At 40.5% G+C, this 14471-nt stretch overlaps 1 protein-coding gene across 1 annotated transcript in view; it reads left to right on the plus strand.

Moving 5' to 3' along the window:
* Window positions 1-14471, plus strand: part of fhdc1 (FH2 domain containing 1) — a 29579-nt gene that overhangs the window by 2085 nt on the left and 13023 nt on the right. The window contains exons 2-3 of the mRNA XM_079337529.1: window positions 11578-12377; window positions 14072-14133. Of these exons, the coding sequence (XP_079193655.1) occupies window positions 11901-12377; window positions 14072-14133 (539 nt within the window). The 5' untranslated portion in view covers window positions 11578-11900. The remainder of the gene's footprint in view (window positions 1-11577; window positions 12378-14071; window positions 14134-14471) is intronic.

The raw sequence follows: 14471 nt of genomic DNA on the forward strand, positions 1-14471 counted from the left end.
ATGCTCTCTGTAAGTAGTGTTTCCAGGGTATCAAAGTGTATTCTTACAATGAAGCCTGGAGTGCCTCTGTGCCCTTGGGCAAGCCCTTATCCCCCCACAGCTGCCATGTAAACATGTTTGCAATCGCTTCCGTCTCCCCTGCTGTCATCATTATGGCAACCGGCCGCCGCGGTTTTATTTCCACCTTTATACAACAGGTCATATCTTACTCCGGATCCGTCGGTTTAAGCCCGTAGCAGAGGCGAGTTTTTTCCTAAATCATTCAGTGAGGGTGTTACAGAGCTCAAAACACTGTGATTAATCTGTAAGCCTCTGTGGCAGACGTCGGTTCCCTGCTGCACAGGACTGGCAAAGAAAGCAAAGTGAAATTTGCCTAAAGCTAATCTTGGCAACAGGCTCAGATTGCTGAGGCAACAATTGGAGCGTAGAGCCAGAGGTGATAGAGACGCAGTGGTCTGCTGCAGGCCAGACACTGATCACCTGTTAACAAAAGAATAAACAGAAGAGGATTCAAAGCCCTGTTTTTTGATCTGCAGACCTCCAGAAGGTGAACTCTGTCTGTGGCTTCGCTCCTTTCTGCCTTTACCTCTCGGTTTTTCATTTCACCTGGTTTCCTTTTTCTCTGGATGCATCACCCTTCTTTAAACCTCACAGCATGTGTTACCAATTTCTTTTTTCGAACTTAAAATATTACTCATAACAAACACACAACTTTACATGGTCTTGCACCTGAATATTTTAGTCGGCTTCCTACGCCTTACTGCTCAAGGAGACGTCGAGATGAGCTGCATAAAAGGTTGATTCATCTTTAGCTGTGATAGCACCTCAGCTCTGGAACCATCTTCCACTTTCTGATTGTTCAGCGCTTTGATTTCTGCTTAAGTCCTGCCTGAAGAACCCTTTCTTTAATTTGTCTCTTTAGCTGATAGATAATTTCATCAGAGCTCCAGTTTGCATATTATACAGTTTAATTCTTTTTTTCACCTACATTTGTGATTGCTCTATGAAATCCGGAGTAGCCAGCTGTTAGTTTTAAACAACTTCCAGTGGGGATGTGAAGATTAATTGTGAAGGTGTCAGGATTCGGTATTTTGAAAAATGAATCGCAATGATATCGTTAGCGTCAGCAGCTGCAGAGCAAGATTTTGAAATTGAGCAGGGATCAATAATCAATCTATCAACAATATCTATTGGCCAGTTTCTGTTCCATATATGGTTTATGGGTCACTATGATCCGAGTTTTAAGGAGTGTGACGTTGAAAACCCTTTTCTGCTTGCTCAGTTGTAAAGAGGATAAACAGATTTATGTTAGTTTGAATCAGATTTAGAAAGTGTTTCTTGTTCGTTCGATGGTTAGACGCGTTACATTTTCAGCTACAGTTAATGAAGGGGTGTGACTTAAGCTGTGATAGCAGGTGATATGGTCATTCATATTGGTCTTAACTGTACCTGTCTGCAGCCTGTTTGAAACAGTTATTGACCAGCAGCCGTGCGTGCTCTGTAAACTGGCAGCTTTAATCTTGAAAATCTGAAAACCTCTTTTCAGACGCAGGCTGTTATTAGCAGATTTATGCTAAGCTGGTAGGATAAGTTGTTAGGGGCTGCTGTATCACACACACACACACTTTACAAAATCTTTCTTTCTCTGACTCTGCAGCAGGTGTTTTGGTAACAGCAAAACACAAAGAAACAACTCTGTTTTACTTCAACAGATACGCATCAACATGAGCTCGTTCTCCGGTGCAGTATTTTGTGATGTTGAGCTTTAACTCTGTGACGTTAAAGGTGGAGTCTGTTGCATTGATCGTTGCCCATCCTCCTGGGCTCAGTGCACCAGGATAGCCTAAACACTCGCTGCAGGAGGTAATGTAGACTTTTACTGCTTAACTACATTCACTGCAGGCTATGGTAAGCTAGCACAAGCGAAGCGCTTGCTACCAGCCTGTACAACAGAAAGCCGGCCAACTCCGTGAAAGTCATTACAAGCATCACCTTTGTCATGGAACAGGCTCTATCCACGTGGCATTTTCAGCACTGTCATTATTATATTTTTGCTTCTTTAGCCTCTATGTCCACGTCCGTCATATGCGTAAGCTTGAATCGTGTCCAATCCCTGAATTGTATTTACTCCTAAAGTCACCTGTGCGCTGTCATTGGCCGGGGGAAAAACACGAGCTCTCTGCCCAGATACGTCCTGAGTCAACCAAAACAAAAGAAAACATCATAACACAGGCAGAGGTGCACCCTCACCTGTCAACACCCAACGTTTTCATGTTTTTTCACTGTCTGACTTCTCGTCTCGCTTGAACTGCAATGCATATACATGGCATATATTGCTTGAGTAGTGACCATAGGTTGTACACTACATTCACAATGCATTGTGGGATACAGTGAGTGCACTCTATAGGTAAGATAATGCTCACTCAGAATTGGGACCTCTACTAGATACTGTACTCACTACTGTATATGGTGAGTAGTGTGGGATTTCGGACACAGCCAAGGTCGCTGTGATTGGCTAGTCAAGTGCAGGCTTACATCGATTGGTTGTTTGATTCTGACCCAAGGGTGTTCACAGACACAGATCAGATGCACAGTTATTCGAAGAAATATCTTAATTGTATTTTGTTAATTGAACAAAATGATCAAAAAGTTGTTACTTTGGCCAACAGTGTAATGACATTTTATTTTACGTACAGAATATCTTGTTTTTATCAGATTATGTAAAGAAATATGACGATCCTCCTTTTCTTGCTTACTTAGAAAGTAAATCTATAAAATTCAGGCTCTGCAGTGAGAATCAAACTCTTTATAAAACATATGAATGACAAACCCATCAGCAGTGGACAGCTTCCCTCTAACGCTGAATGGGACTTTGATGCAGAGTGGGCTGGAAGGCACACTGTGCTCTATTTATAGTAACATCTTTTAATTGTGGGCCATTGAGAGTGAATGCAGAGGAACATTGGGGACAGTTTTCAGGTGGGTTTAAATGTTATGCTGAAAAACCAGCAGGACTGATCAGTTTACAGTATTTTGACTTTAAGAAGAGGCTGTTTGGAGGATTCTCTGGCTTTTTAATAAACCATTTTTCCAACTTCCTGCTTCTTAACATCAGAAAAGTTGCACTAATAAATGTCTCTAAAAGGAATGCACCCACTTTACAGACAGAGAGCATCCTCTGTAAGGGATCCATGTCAGTCTTGAAAGGTCAGTTTCACAATACATGAGGTGTCATGAGCTGTACCTTGGCCTTATTAGTAATTCATTCCTCACTCTAGACAAACAATTCCATGAAATAATCTCCTTAATTCCAGATTTGAAAGGAACTGTTGTGTTTTGCTCAGGAAATGTTAATCCTGCATTCAAAGCCTACTGTATCACGCATGGCTGTTTTTGACTGTTGGATTGTACATGCAGGATGTCATTAATTCAAAATGTACATTATCATGATTCTGCATCAGTATGGTGATGTATGAGCTCACAAACAATAGTTATCAGTCAAAGTTGCTCTTGAGTAATGGGCTCTGCACCTTTTGCTGAGTGTTTTGGGGGAAAGCTGTTCTATAAACTCCGACACAGAAAAGCAGAGAGGTTGGGAGAGGATGTATAAGAGACCGACATTGAATGTTATCTAATTAGAAAGCTTGTGTACAGACTGCTGACATGTTCATTGATGTATTAGCTCATCCATTGCCAGAGGAGAAGGGTTCAAAGCTTGAGTGTTTCAAATTATTGATCCCTTAAAGAGGAACGTGTGAACATGAGCGAGAGCAAATGACGAACTTATGTGAGCGTTTGGTGTGAAATATATCCTCCTCCAGCGTATATTCACCACCACACAGGGTTAAGGATTCAATATACAGCAAGTTACTACGACATTGTAAACAAACATTATTACCTTGAGCACGTGTTTGTTTCATTACAGCGGTCATGTAGAGACGTGTGCATACTTGCTGTAAGGTCTTGAGTTCATACACAACTCCAAATTGAACAACTGCCACAATTTTAAGCACCAACCATTGTTGGAAACAGTTTTTAAGAATCAATACCGGTTCACACAATAAAATAACATTTTAAATCATACCTGCATTTTTGACAGCTCTAATTTAAAAGCATAGTACAGTCTTAAATCTTATTAACAAAGATCAGACTTATTTTCATTTCAGCTTTTGGCCATACCAGTTTCCATTAATTTAAATCAGACTTTTCCTATATGACAGTGAAACAGCTTTAAATTGCATTCGACATGGTATGAAAACATTTTTTAAATGAATTTTACGATCCCTCTAAAAGTCCTGCCCAAACGTCAAACTTTCTTTTTTTAGAGCTGGGATCCTGTCCTTCTAGTTCCTTTGCACTTTCTGTTGGAAAATGTTGCTCCGTGCACTATAAATGGTAGCCATAAGGATGCACAGGTGAGTTGCCTCTGGGTCAGCACCGCTTAGTGTCTATCCACTCAGGACGCCAACAGTTGAGTCAGAAGAGAGGGGTTACTTTATTCATGTGGACGTGAATAATTCACACAGTCAGGTTCTGCCAGGGTTCACTCAGAAAACACAGACATGACGGTACCAAGTGCTCAATCTCTGAAGGTATTTCATAAATCCTGGATTTCCTCAATAATGAGCTCATTGTCCACAGTGTTTCCCAATCAGACTCCTTTCGAGAATGTGTTGGTCTTGTAATAGTGGTGCACAAGGTGATGAATAAGCAGCACCTTAATGGACATACTTTATGTACTCTGTAACTTGCAGCACATGTTTCCTGGATAACAGGAAACTGCAAGAAGGGAGATTTTATTCATACTTACCTTTACTGTCACTTTATTGTTATATTTTGTATGTGGTCAGAGCTGAAGGGTTAATGGGATTTATGTAGCAGAACAGATTTATGTAGTTTGCATACATTAGTGATCCTGCTGCAAGCTGTCATCTTCTGCTACATGGGAGTGATGAACTGCAGCCACTCTGCGGATGCAGAGAGCCACTCGACTGAAACATCCATCTCTTGTTTTCTACATGTCCTCTAAAGGATGTCAATTCATTTCTGCTGTGGATGAAAGTGGAGTTTTAGGCGACCTGCGTTTTTTGTCTCTGGTGTGTGGATGATTGTTTCCAAGACAAAATGTGTCTGTCTGTGGGTACTCATTCAAACAATGCTCAGCTCTTATTTTGTTGGGTGTCATTTCACTGGTATCTGTGTTTTTTTAACAGGCAGACAGAAAGAGGTGAAGGCTCAGTGTGATGACACAGTCAGCCTGATTGTTCCCTGCTTGACCTTGTGGTTAAAATCTTCATCCCTCACGTTGTTGTATATATAATATATAACATACTGATCTACATTAATCAAGTCTACTTCTGTTCTCGCTGTTCTGTAAAGTGGTCTCAGGCATAGCAAATGATAAATACACATGAGCTTGCAAGAGAAATCTCTTTGCGGGTTAAACAAACTTAAATCCTTCATCGTATGTTCATGCAGCCGTGCATCGATTTTAAATCTTAGTAGAGAAAAATCTCAATTTTTACCTTTAATTAAAACATATCCTTAGCTTAGTTGTTTATCGAGTTTAGCCACAGCAAGCCAGCACAGCCTGCATGGAGTAGCATAGTTGACTAAGTAGCTTTACTTTTAGTGTGTTATCACTGTCTCCCACTGCAGGTAGGAAATTCTGACTTCGTTTGCTGCCTCACTATACTGTAGCAGGAGTTGGTTGGGCTTCATGTGCTGAGACTAGCTTGTACACAGCCCAGAAGCTGGCTGGCCTTACGTGGTATGAGACTGTAATCCTGGAAGACAATAGTTTAGGGGAGAGGGTGAATAAAATAACTCCAAAACCCACCAAAAGTCAGAAGTGGCGGATGGTTGACTGTTAAAAACCTACAGTATACATATGATACAGAAACGTTGACCAGAGATGCTTCAGACGTGCCAGATCTTCTTCTGACTGTGCATCACCTTTTTTTATATTTGACCTACAGACGGGTGACGAAGGTCAAGTATACCAATAAAATCTTTCATTTATCCCCATTTAACATGTGTATTATATATGAAGAAATAAAGTTTAAAGAGATTAGTCGTTAACAAATCAACAGTTGTGGTCCTCCTTACAAGAAAAAAAAAACTGCCACAACAGTCCTGTCACTGACTGCCCCCTCACCACCGTTTGGACAAGTAGAGATCAAGGTTGTCAGGGAGATGAAAAACAATCAGGTCTGACGACGACATCCCACTGAGACCTGCACTAAAACTTCCCTCTGCTAACGAGCGTTCCCATGGTAATGATGATGTAGCATGACTGGCAAAATACCTTGTGTTCGTACTTCTTTGCCCCAACGGTGTGAGTGAAAGACCTCGGCCCTGTGGGGTGTTCACTGACCCTCAGGGAATTGAACAGGAAGTTACAGGGGATTATTTTAGCAGCAGGAGACACTTTGACCCTCAGATTGTGTGAATGTGTTTTATTTATTTGCTGGCTCCCTGGATTTTTACTGACAGTTACCTCTTGTATTAAACGTTTAAAAACAAGAAAAGGAGACAAAAGTCTGACATGATCTTTATTATTATTCTTAGTTGTCTTACAGGACTGAGCAATATTCATATTTACAAGTTTTGAGTTTGACCCCACATGGTTTTAAGGCTGTACTCCATTAACCCTCAATTATAAGAGATTCAACAGTTTATCTGTTACAGATAACAAATGTGTTACTGAAATATTGGCTTCTACTTCTTACATTTATTTTAGTTTACTATTAAGATTTAATAAAAGGATTTTGGATTGACTGTAAAATGGAAAAAAACTCACAATCCCATTTTTAAAACTATAGATTGGGGGGGAAAATTGTAAGAATTTAATACCTTAAATTCCGTACTATTGAGCGCACCTGGATATAAGCCGCACCGGCTAAAAATAAGTAAATAAATGTATTTGTACATATATAAGCCGCACTTGATTATAAGCCGCAGGTGTCCACGCTATAACAAGAGGTATTTACACAGACGTAGGCTACCGGTAACATCCGCAAATACTGTAGCGTCCGTACGGACGTTAAAGGACGACGAGAGCGTTCAAATAATAACTTTTAATAACCCGATCACTGTCGGCCGTGACCACGCCGTTTACAGCAGAGAGCAACACATAACTTGCCGTAACAATCCAACTCTCTCCCCCAGCGTTCTCTCATACAGCCACTCAACACGTTCTCGCTGGTGCATTCACTGACTCTCCACATAATCGGAATTATGAACACATTATCAACTACTGACTTTACAACATGAACCGTTACAATACGAAGCCTAGCCGACGGTGTCTGTAACACGGCTGATGAAAAAGATGACCGTAATATATTTCACAAGAAAAAGTCCATCCATTCACTGCCTCAGAATGACTTCATTACTCACTTCCTCAGTCTCTGTTGTCGCTGTCAGTGTCATCTTAACGTGCAGCAGCTCTGTTAGCTTCTTTGACAGCCAGGTCGATCGCCTTTAACTTGAAAGCTGCATCATATGCATTTCTCCGTGTGTTTTCCATGATGAGGGTGCGTGCATGAAGCGCAAAATGACTGATATTAAGATCCGACGTGACGAAGTCAAATGTTTTTGCGGCAGAAGCTCATTGTCCCCCATAAAAAATCCATGCATTAGCCGCACCGGAGTAGAAGCCGCAGTGCTCGAAGTGTGAGAAAAAAGTAGCGGCTTATAGTCCGGAATTTACGGTAGTTTATTTATTAGCACTTTTTCACTAACAAAGGTCACAAAGTGCTTTACATAGGTTTAACCTAGAAAATATTCCGAAGATTAGTCTGTAATGGAAAATGATTTAGCTGCAGCACTGACGCAGAGACGGAGGTGTGTGGAAATGAAAGGATCCTTACCTGAACTTAGACTGTGGGCCTCACTCACCAGCAGTTCTCACAAAGAAATGTGTTGTTGAAACACACTTGTGTTGTTTTTGTAAGATTCTGACATTAACTACAGTTTTGTTCTCTGGGATTTTTTAAATAAAATCTAAGAACACTCCTGTGCACATTTGAATGCTGATATCTAATATTACTAAATAACATGTTTTAATACATGATTTGAATATGGTCAGCTTACATCTCAATCATGTGATGTTTGATTTTAACAGTAAATTTTACTTAACAATAAATATAAGTATATCAATCAATATAAGCACTTACTGTAGGACATCATTTTTTATAAAACTCATTGACAATAAAAACGTAACTTTACAGGTATTTAAATGACACGTCTGCAACATATCATCAAGCAGTATTATACATCCACTTTAAAAACTACTTCTGTATTTCTAACCAAAGATTTTTACTTGAGTAGTACATCCTGACTTCTTTTTATGATCCAGTGTGACTTGTGTGTGTGTGTGTGTGTGCTGTGCGCACACTACTCTGCAGTCACATGCCCTTATATGGGCATAAAATAGGCCTTTTACCTTACTTTTTAGGAAAAACATGCAGAAGAGGACTCAGAGGATATGATGTGATATTTTAGAGAAACGATTTAAAAACAATCTTAATATATGGGTGAATAAGGCCCAGTGACTACAATAGAAAGAGTTGGGTCCTGGGCGGGGGTCTCAGTTACTGGTATACAAATCAACCAGACTGGGAGATGTCCCAACTCCACGGCTGTTGAAGACAGCTTATACGTTAAATGTGACAAGTGTTGTCCTGGGCTGTGTCAACGATCAAAGACTAATGACAGGGCGGGGTGTTTCTTTCATTAATGTCGACTGAAAGGAGCAGAAATGCTTCAGGGTAGACAACAGGTGGACCTGTAGATGAATCCTTACAATCTGTCTGTGTCCGTTCATGGCAGCAGGTGAATGAGTGGAATCTAGAAACCACCAGACAGAGTTCTCTCTCTCTCCCTCAGGGCGTCTCTGTCTAGTGTTACTGACCACTATGCTCCCTGCTCAGTAAATCATTTAAAACAAATGATGTCAGTCACAATGTGTGTTTTTTCCCCTCCCCCCTTGCAGTTCAAAATATGATAAAATGAATATGAAATACCTCAAATTAATCACTGTCACAGCAATTTGTTAAAGATTCAGAACAACTTTAACATTAACACACCACTCAAATGTCTATACAATTTACTGTGAAGGCTTTTCTCCAGATGTTCCATGAGGGAGATTGATATTGAAGTGGTCACAAGAATGAAGGATATACATTTTGAGTAATATATTTAACTTGTTGATACCACAATCATTTTTAAAATTAAAATTGGCTTGTGTGGCTAAAACACACAACATGGATTCTGTTAGACTCTTCCCAAAGGTAAAAAGCCCCTTGTAGCTAACAACTTATCAGTGAACACATTTCATATATTTTTTTTAATTCACAAAGCTCCAGAGCAGCTTGTTGGAAAGCTAATTGTTAGCGCAGCTAGTGACTTGTCCCTGCCGAAGTCTCCTTGGTCACGACTCTTTACTGTAAGAAGACGTCTTTTCACAGAACGTAAACCAAAGTTTAACAGGAATATTTTTGTTCTGTCAATCTGTCAAATATATAGTCAAAGAAAGTAGAGTTAGGTCCATGTTAACTGACCTTGAACACTAAAGGGGAGTTTGTTTTGCCCTGTACACAAACGTTTAACATTATGTCTGTCAGTATACCTCTAAGAATACAGTCTGCATCCTTATTAAACCAGTTTATATATTTTTAGGCATCTTAAGTCTTAAAAACAACACTTTTGCATGTTTAAGTTAGCAAAACTATGCTAACTGCCTCCTAGCTAAAGCTTTATATTAAGCCTACAGAAGAGAGTTGTTAAACTTCTGAGTTGTGAGCCAATAACAGTTCAAGTGGGGTTTTTTGAGAGTTTCTCCATAGCATCAGTTAGCGTAGCCTTGTTTTAAGCTTCACAGGCGGAGCTGACTCAGTGTGAGGTCAGATGTTCTCACGATCTAATGAATTAGACATAAGTCACAGTGTTGCCCAGCTCGGACGACAGTATAGCCGAGAGCACTGGCTGATGTTGGCAACCTGAGGCTGGTTGTTACGTCTGCTTTATAAATTAGTAATAAACTCTGGGTATCAGATGGACAAGGCTGCTGACGAATGGGAGACCGTCACAAAGATGTTCAAGAGTTGTGTAAGAGGCAGAGAAGTGACGAGCAGAAAGCCTTTGAGATAAAATAAAACGTGGTTTTATCTAAAAACCTTGACTGATCTGGAAGCTGTTTCTCTGCACTGACACCATCCACCACCATGCCTCTGATATATCGCTTGGTTTTTTTTGTCAGAAACATGAGTTGTTTCTTTTGTTGAGGCCAAGAAGAGTGTCAGATCACGGCGACCATGTCAACTGTAGTGCTGAGTAATGAGCTGTCCTGAAACAAGACCAGTCTCCCTCCAGCTGAGAGCAGCAGTGGCAATGTTGACTTGAATAAGAAAGAGCAAAGGTACTTCCTTTTCTACTTCCTTTCCTCTTCTGGCCTGCGAGGTTGGAGAGTTATCTAATGCAAAAATCAATAAGCACTTAGGTGTTCAAATAATCCTCTAAGACGTTTGTTTTAAAATAAGTCTTAGATATTCTTAGATTAGTTTCTCAACAGGTGTTTGATTAAATTAAATAGCTTGCAATAATTAAACTGTTTGGGCTCTAGCTGTATAATTGATGGTAGATAATTACTGTCTTATCTCTAACAAACCCACGCAGACAGTATGCTGTCAGCTGAGATCTGCAGGTGTTAAGATGAAGCTTAAAAAAGTATTGGAGCGGTTTGAATTCTTCATGTCGCATAAGGCACAAGTTTACACATTAAGATTTGCTCTCCAGAACTACAACATTCATACGCTTGGGGAAATGTTTATTTTTCCTCAAGGAAGCATAAAAATGTGTCTTCTTGAGTCGCTCAATTTGTTCAATCATGACCTCAAAAAGCCTCGTGCATGATTTGGTTGGTTTGAACTTTTTGTTAAATGTTAGTCGATGTTGCTGTGCCCTTTCCCCTGGCAACAGATGATGATGATCTAAAAACATTACATTAGCTGATTTCCATAAAGGGACTACTGGATGCTGATTGGAGTATAAGTCAGGAAATGTGTCGACATGATTGAAGCAGTCGTTTCTTTACACTTGACTGGAATTCATTTCAGACTTTCTCTGCAAGAAACCAAATCGATGAAACTAAGTGGACCTACTGTACCATCTGAGACATCCAGCATAATGCAGTTTATTAGAATGAACCTGTTATACCACATCATTTTCTGTCTATTCTTTTGACCTTTAATCACATGTTTGGTTTGGTATGGGTTAGTTACATGAGAGCTTGAAAATGATACCAAATTATGTAACAGAATCTAAGTAGTGAGTGAAATGTCTCAGGTCATTATTCACCCCACAGCCTGACTTCAAAGCCCTCCACAAATTACAAAAAAAAAAGGAAAAAAAAGGGGGATTTGCCATTTCCTTTATTGTAAGTCCTTTTGACCGTGTACCCCTTTTCTTTTGATCCCTTTGCACCCCTTAATTTTCCTTCATTTCAGATTGCCCATGACAACACGCATGACTTCCTCCTTATAATACTGTCCTGTGTTGTTTTCTTTGCTCCTGCAGCTCCATGGCCATCGTCGACCTCCACCCTCTGCCCCTGGGAGGTAACCTTCAAAGGTTGTGCTCAGCACGTTGGCTGACCTGCTTTGTGATGGAGACAGACAGAATCAAAGGACATGCTCCCTTCATTGTGACTAGATGAGGGAACACCTAACTTCTTCTTCACTTAGAGGACATACACTGCAGCGTTCGGAATCTTTTAGAGAGAATTGATGCGCCTTAAAGAAGAAAAGTTAGCTCACTGAAAATCATTTTGAAAAGGATGAAGTATTAAATACATAAAGTTAAAGCTCATATGGTGGCGTTTATTACCTGTAGTGATTGTTATGAGTTTTCCATCCCCAACCAATGAGCCAGAGAGCTGCAGCAGTGAGGGAAGCAGCTGCACCACCTCTTCCGTCACCACCTCCGACCCGTCCTCTATGTCCGCACACACTACCGCCAACATACCTTCCCTGAGCGATGACCCCGACACCTCCAGCCGCAAAGCTCCCCCACCTCCTCCCATTCCGCCCCCACCTCCACCGCCGGCGGTCACATCCAACAACCAGAACACAAGAAAGAAGCGCCGCGTCCGCAGCTTCTACTGGAAGCCAATACCTGAGGAGAGGGTCCGTGAAAAGCCGAACATTTGGACTCTTGCAGTGCGGCAGCAGCAATACCAGATCGATGTTCAGTCAGTGGAGGAGCTGTTTGGGCAGCAGGAGGATGCGTCTTCAGGAGTACGTGGGCCAACGCCGGCTACGGGGGCCTCAACTCATGTGTCCCGGTCCCGCTCCTACAAGGAGAGCACGAAGGAGGACGTGAGTGGTTGTCACGATTGTGTTTTAAGACCCACAGCTGTACTTGTCACAAAAATGTATTTAATATTAACAATATTCAAGCAGGTAAGCGTATACAGTATATAGGAAACACCAGAAAATCATACACATGTACAAAAAATTATAGTTGTTTTAATCATGACTTTATCATCATAGTTTTACAAAAAATTTTAATTATTTTTTTCAAGATAAGCAAAAGTTCTATTATTATATATTTCTTTTAATGAGTTTTAATTGAACAGGGAAAGATGAAGAAAGTCAACTGATGCCAAATGAAACAGAACATATGGGATTAACCTGATTTCAATGTCTGTCCTTTGATGGGCCTTTAAAAAAAAAAGCAGTCAGAACAAAACAAAGTCAGATTATCTTTTTAAGAAGTATGATGACTGGTGCAATATTTATCCTTTGTTATGTATGAAGGGCACAACAACAGAGATCATTAAGCTGTCAATATCAGACCTGGAATGCTCTTATACCTGTAACGAGAAATAGTCTTGTACTTGCAAATCTCCGATTTAGAAGATATGTAAGCATGATTAGGGGTCATTTTGATGTCTGCTGCCTTCAAACTCTTACACCAACAGCCATTGTTTCCTCAAACATGTGCAAGATCTGCTGCTGACCTAAGCTCCTGAGCACACGGGTGTTGGGATTAGAAAATCCCAGATTCATCATCACACAATACTACTGTAAATAATGCGTCCCCCACACACACACACACACACACACACACACACACACACACACACACACACACACACACACACACACACACACACACACACACACACACACACACACACACACACACACACACACACACACTCTACTAAGATGTCAGTACAGGGACATGTTAGGTAACGGTGCTCAGTTACAACTTTGCTTTGAGCGTCGCATATTATTTGTGTTTGTGACAAAAAACAATCTAGCTTACATCATCATTGACTCCTGGAAATAAACAGGCAAACTGTTGAGCAATAGACAATAGAAGCGTAGAAAACGAAACCACCTCAGCGTCGGGACAATCAGGACTCAAAGTCTCAGAGTGTTAGCAGATTTCAGAGAACTGTTGTTACCGAACTACTCCTTTGGGAGTTTCAAATAATCTCACCTGTTATCATAAAACCACATTAGCCTACAGATGTGAAAAACAATACACATATAACCCAAACACAACTTAGATCTTGTAAGAACTATATTTTGTAGGAAAATTAAAAGTCATCAAGTGTTTGTGTCATGGTCACTCATCATCGTCCATTTCTGTTACGTCGTAACCATTTTCTTTTCAGTCAATTTATCTTTCCAGCATATTAATGCTTTATGTTCAGGTTAAAGTAAAAGACTCTGATGAGATTTTTGTTCTTGTATTCTTCCACTCGAGTCTTCTAAATGTACATACTGTACTGTACAGTCGTGTGTTAAAGGGAGGCCTTACAAGCCATTGTTAATGAGGAAGGTGTGAACCACACAGGCGGCCCAGTGGAATTTCAGTGTCCCATAGGATGACTATGGTAGTGTTGGTGGGGACGTTGTGTGGGTTACAAAAGCAACAACAACCTGCAGTGGTTCGAGGGAGGGAGGGGTGCAGATGTACTCGGTTTTTATCTGTGTGTTCATCTGAAATCTACAACACAAACATTAATAACGTGTGATGTCTTTTATTTGTTTTTCAGGTCAGTATTCTTGACTCCAAGAGGGGGATGAATGTGGGGATTTTCCTGAAGCAGTTCAAGAAGTAAGTCCTTCCAACTGTTTTTACTCCCAGAGGGAAGGATGGAGTATGTAAAGGTGGTAGATAAAACCAACTAATTATGCAAATAATTGCAAAACTCTTAAGCCTGAATAAAAACAAAATAATTGTGTCCACAATATTTCACCCCTATTTTCTGTAACCCGTCTGCGTTTACAGGACTAGTTATTGTCTGTGGGGCCTCTGTTGTGAAACTTAGTGTGGTTATGTAAAAGGTTTAGAGATAATACAGTCTTAAAGGATTATGAGGGCCACAACAGTGAAAAATATGAAATACATAGTGTCTTGGTGGGAGAAGAGTAGTGGCATGTAGCTGGAGGGCC

Source organism: Symphodus melops (assembly GCF_947650265.1).
Source record: "Symphodus melops genome assembly, chromosome: 2".
In the NCBI taxonomy this organism is placed as follows: domain Eukaryota; kingdom Metazoa; phylum Chordata; class Actinopteri; order Labriformes; family Labridae; genus Symphodus; species Symphodus melops.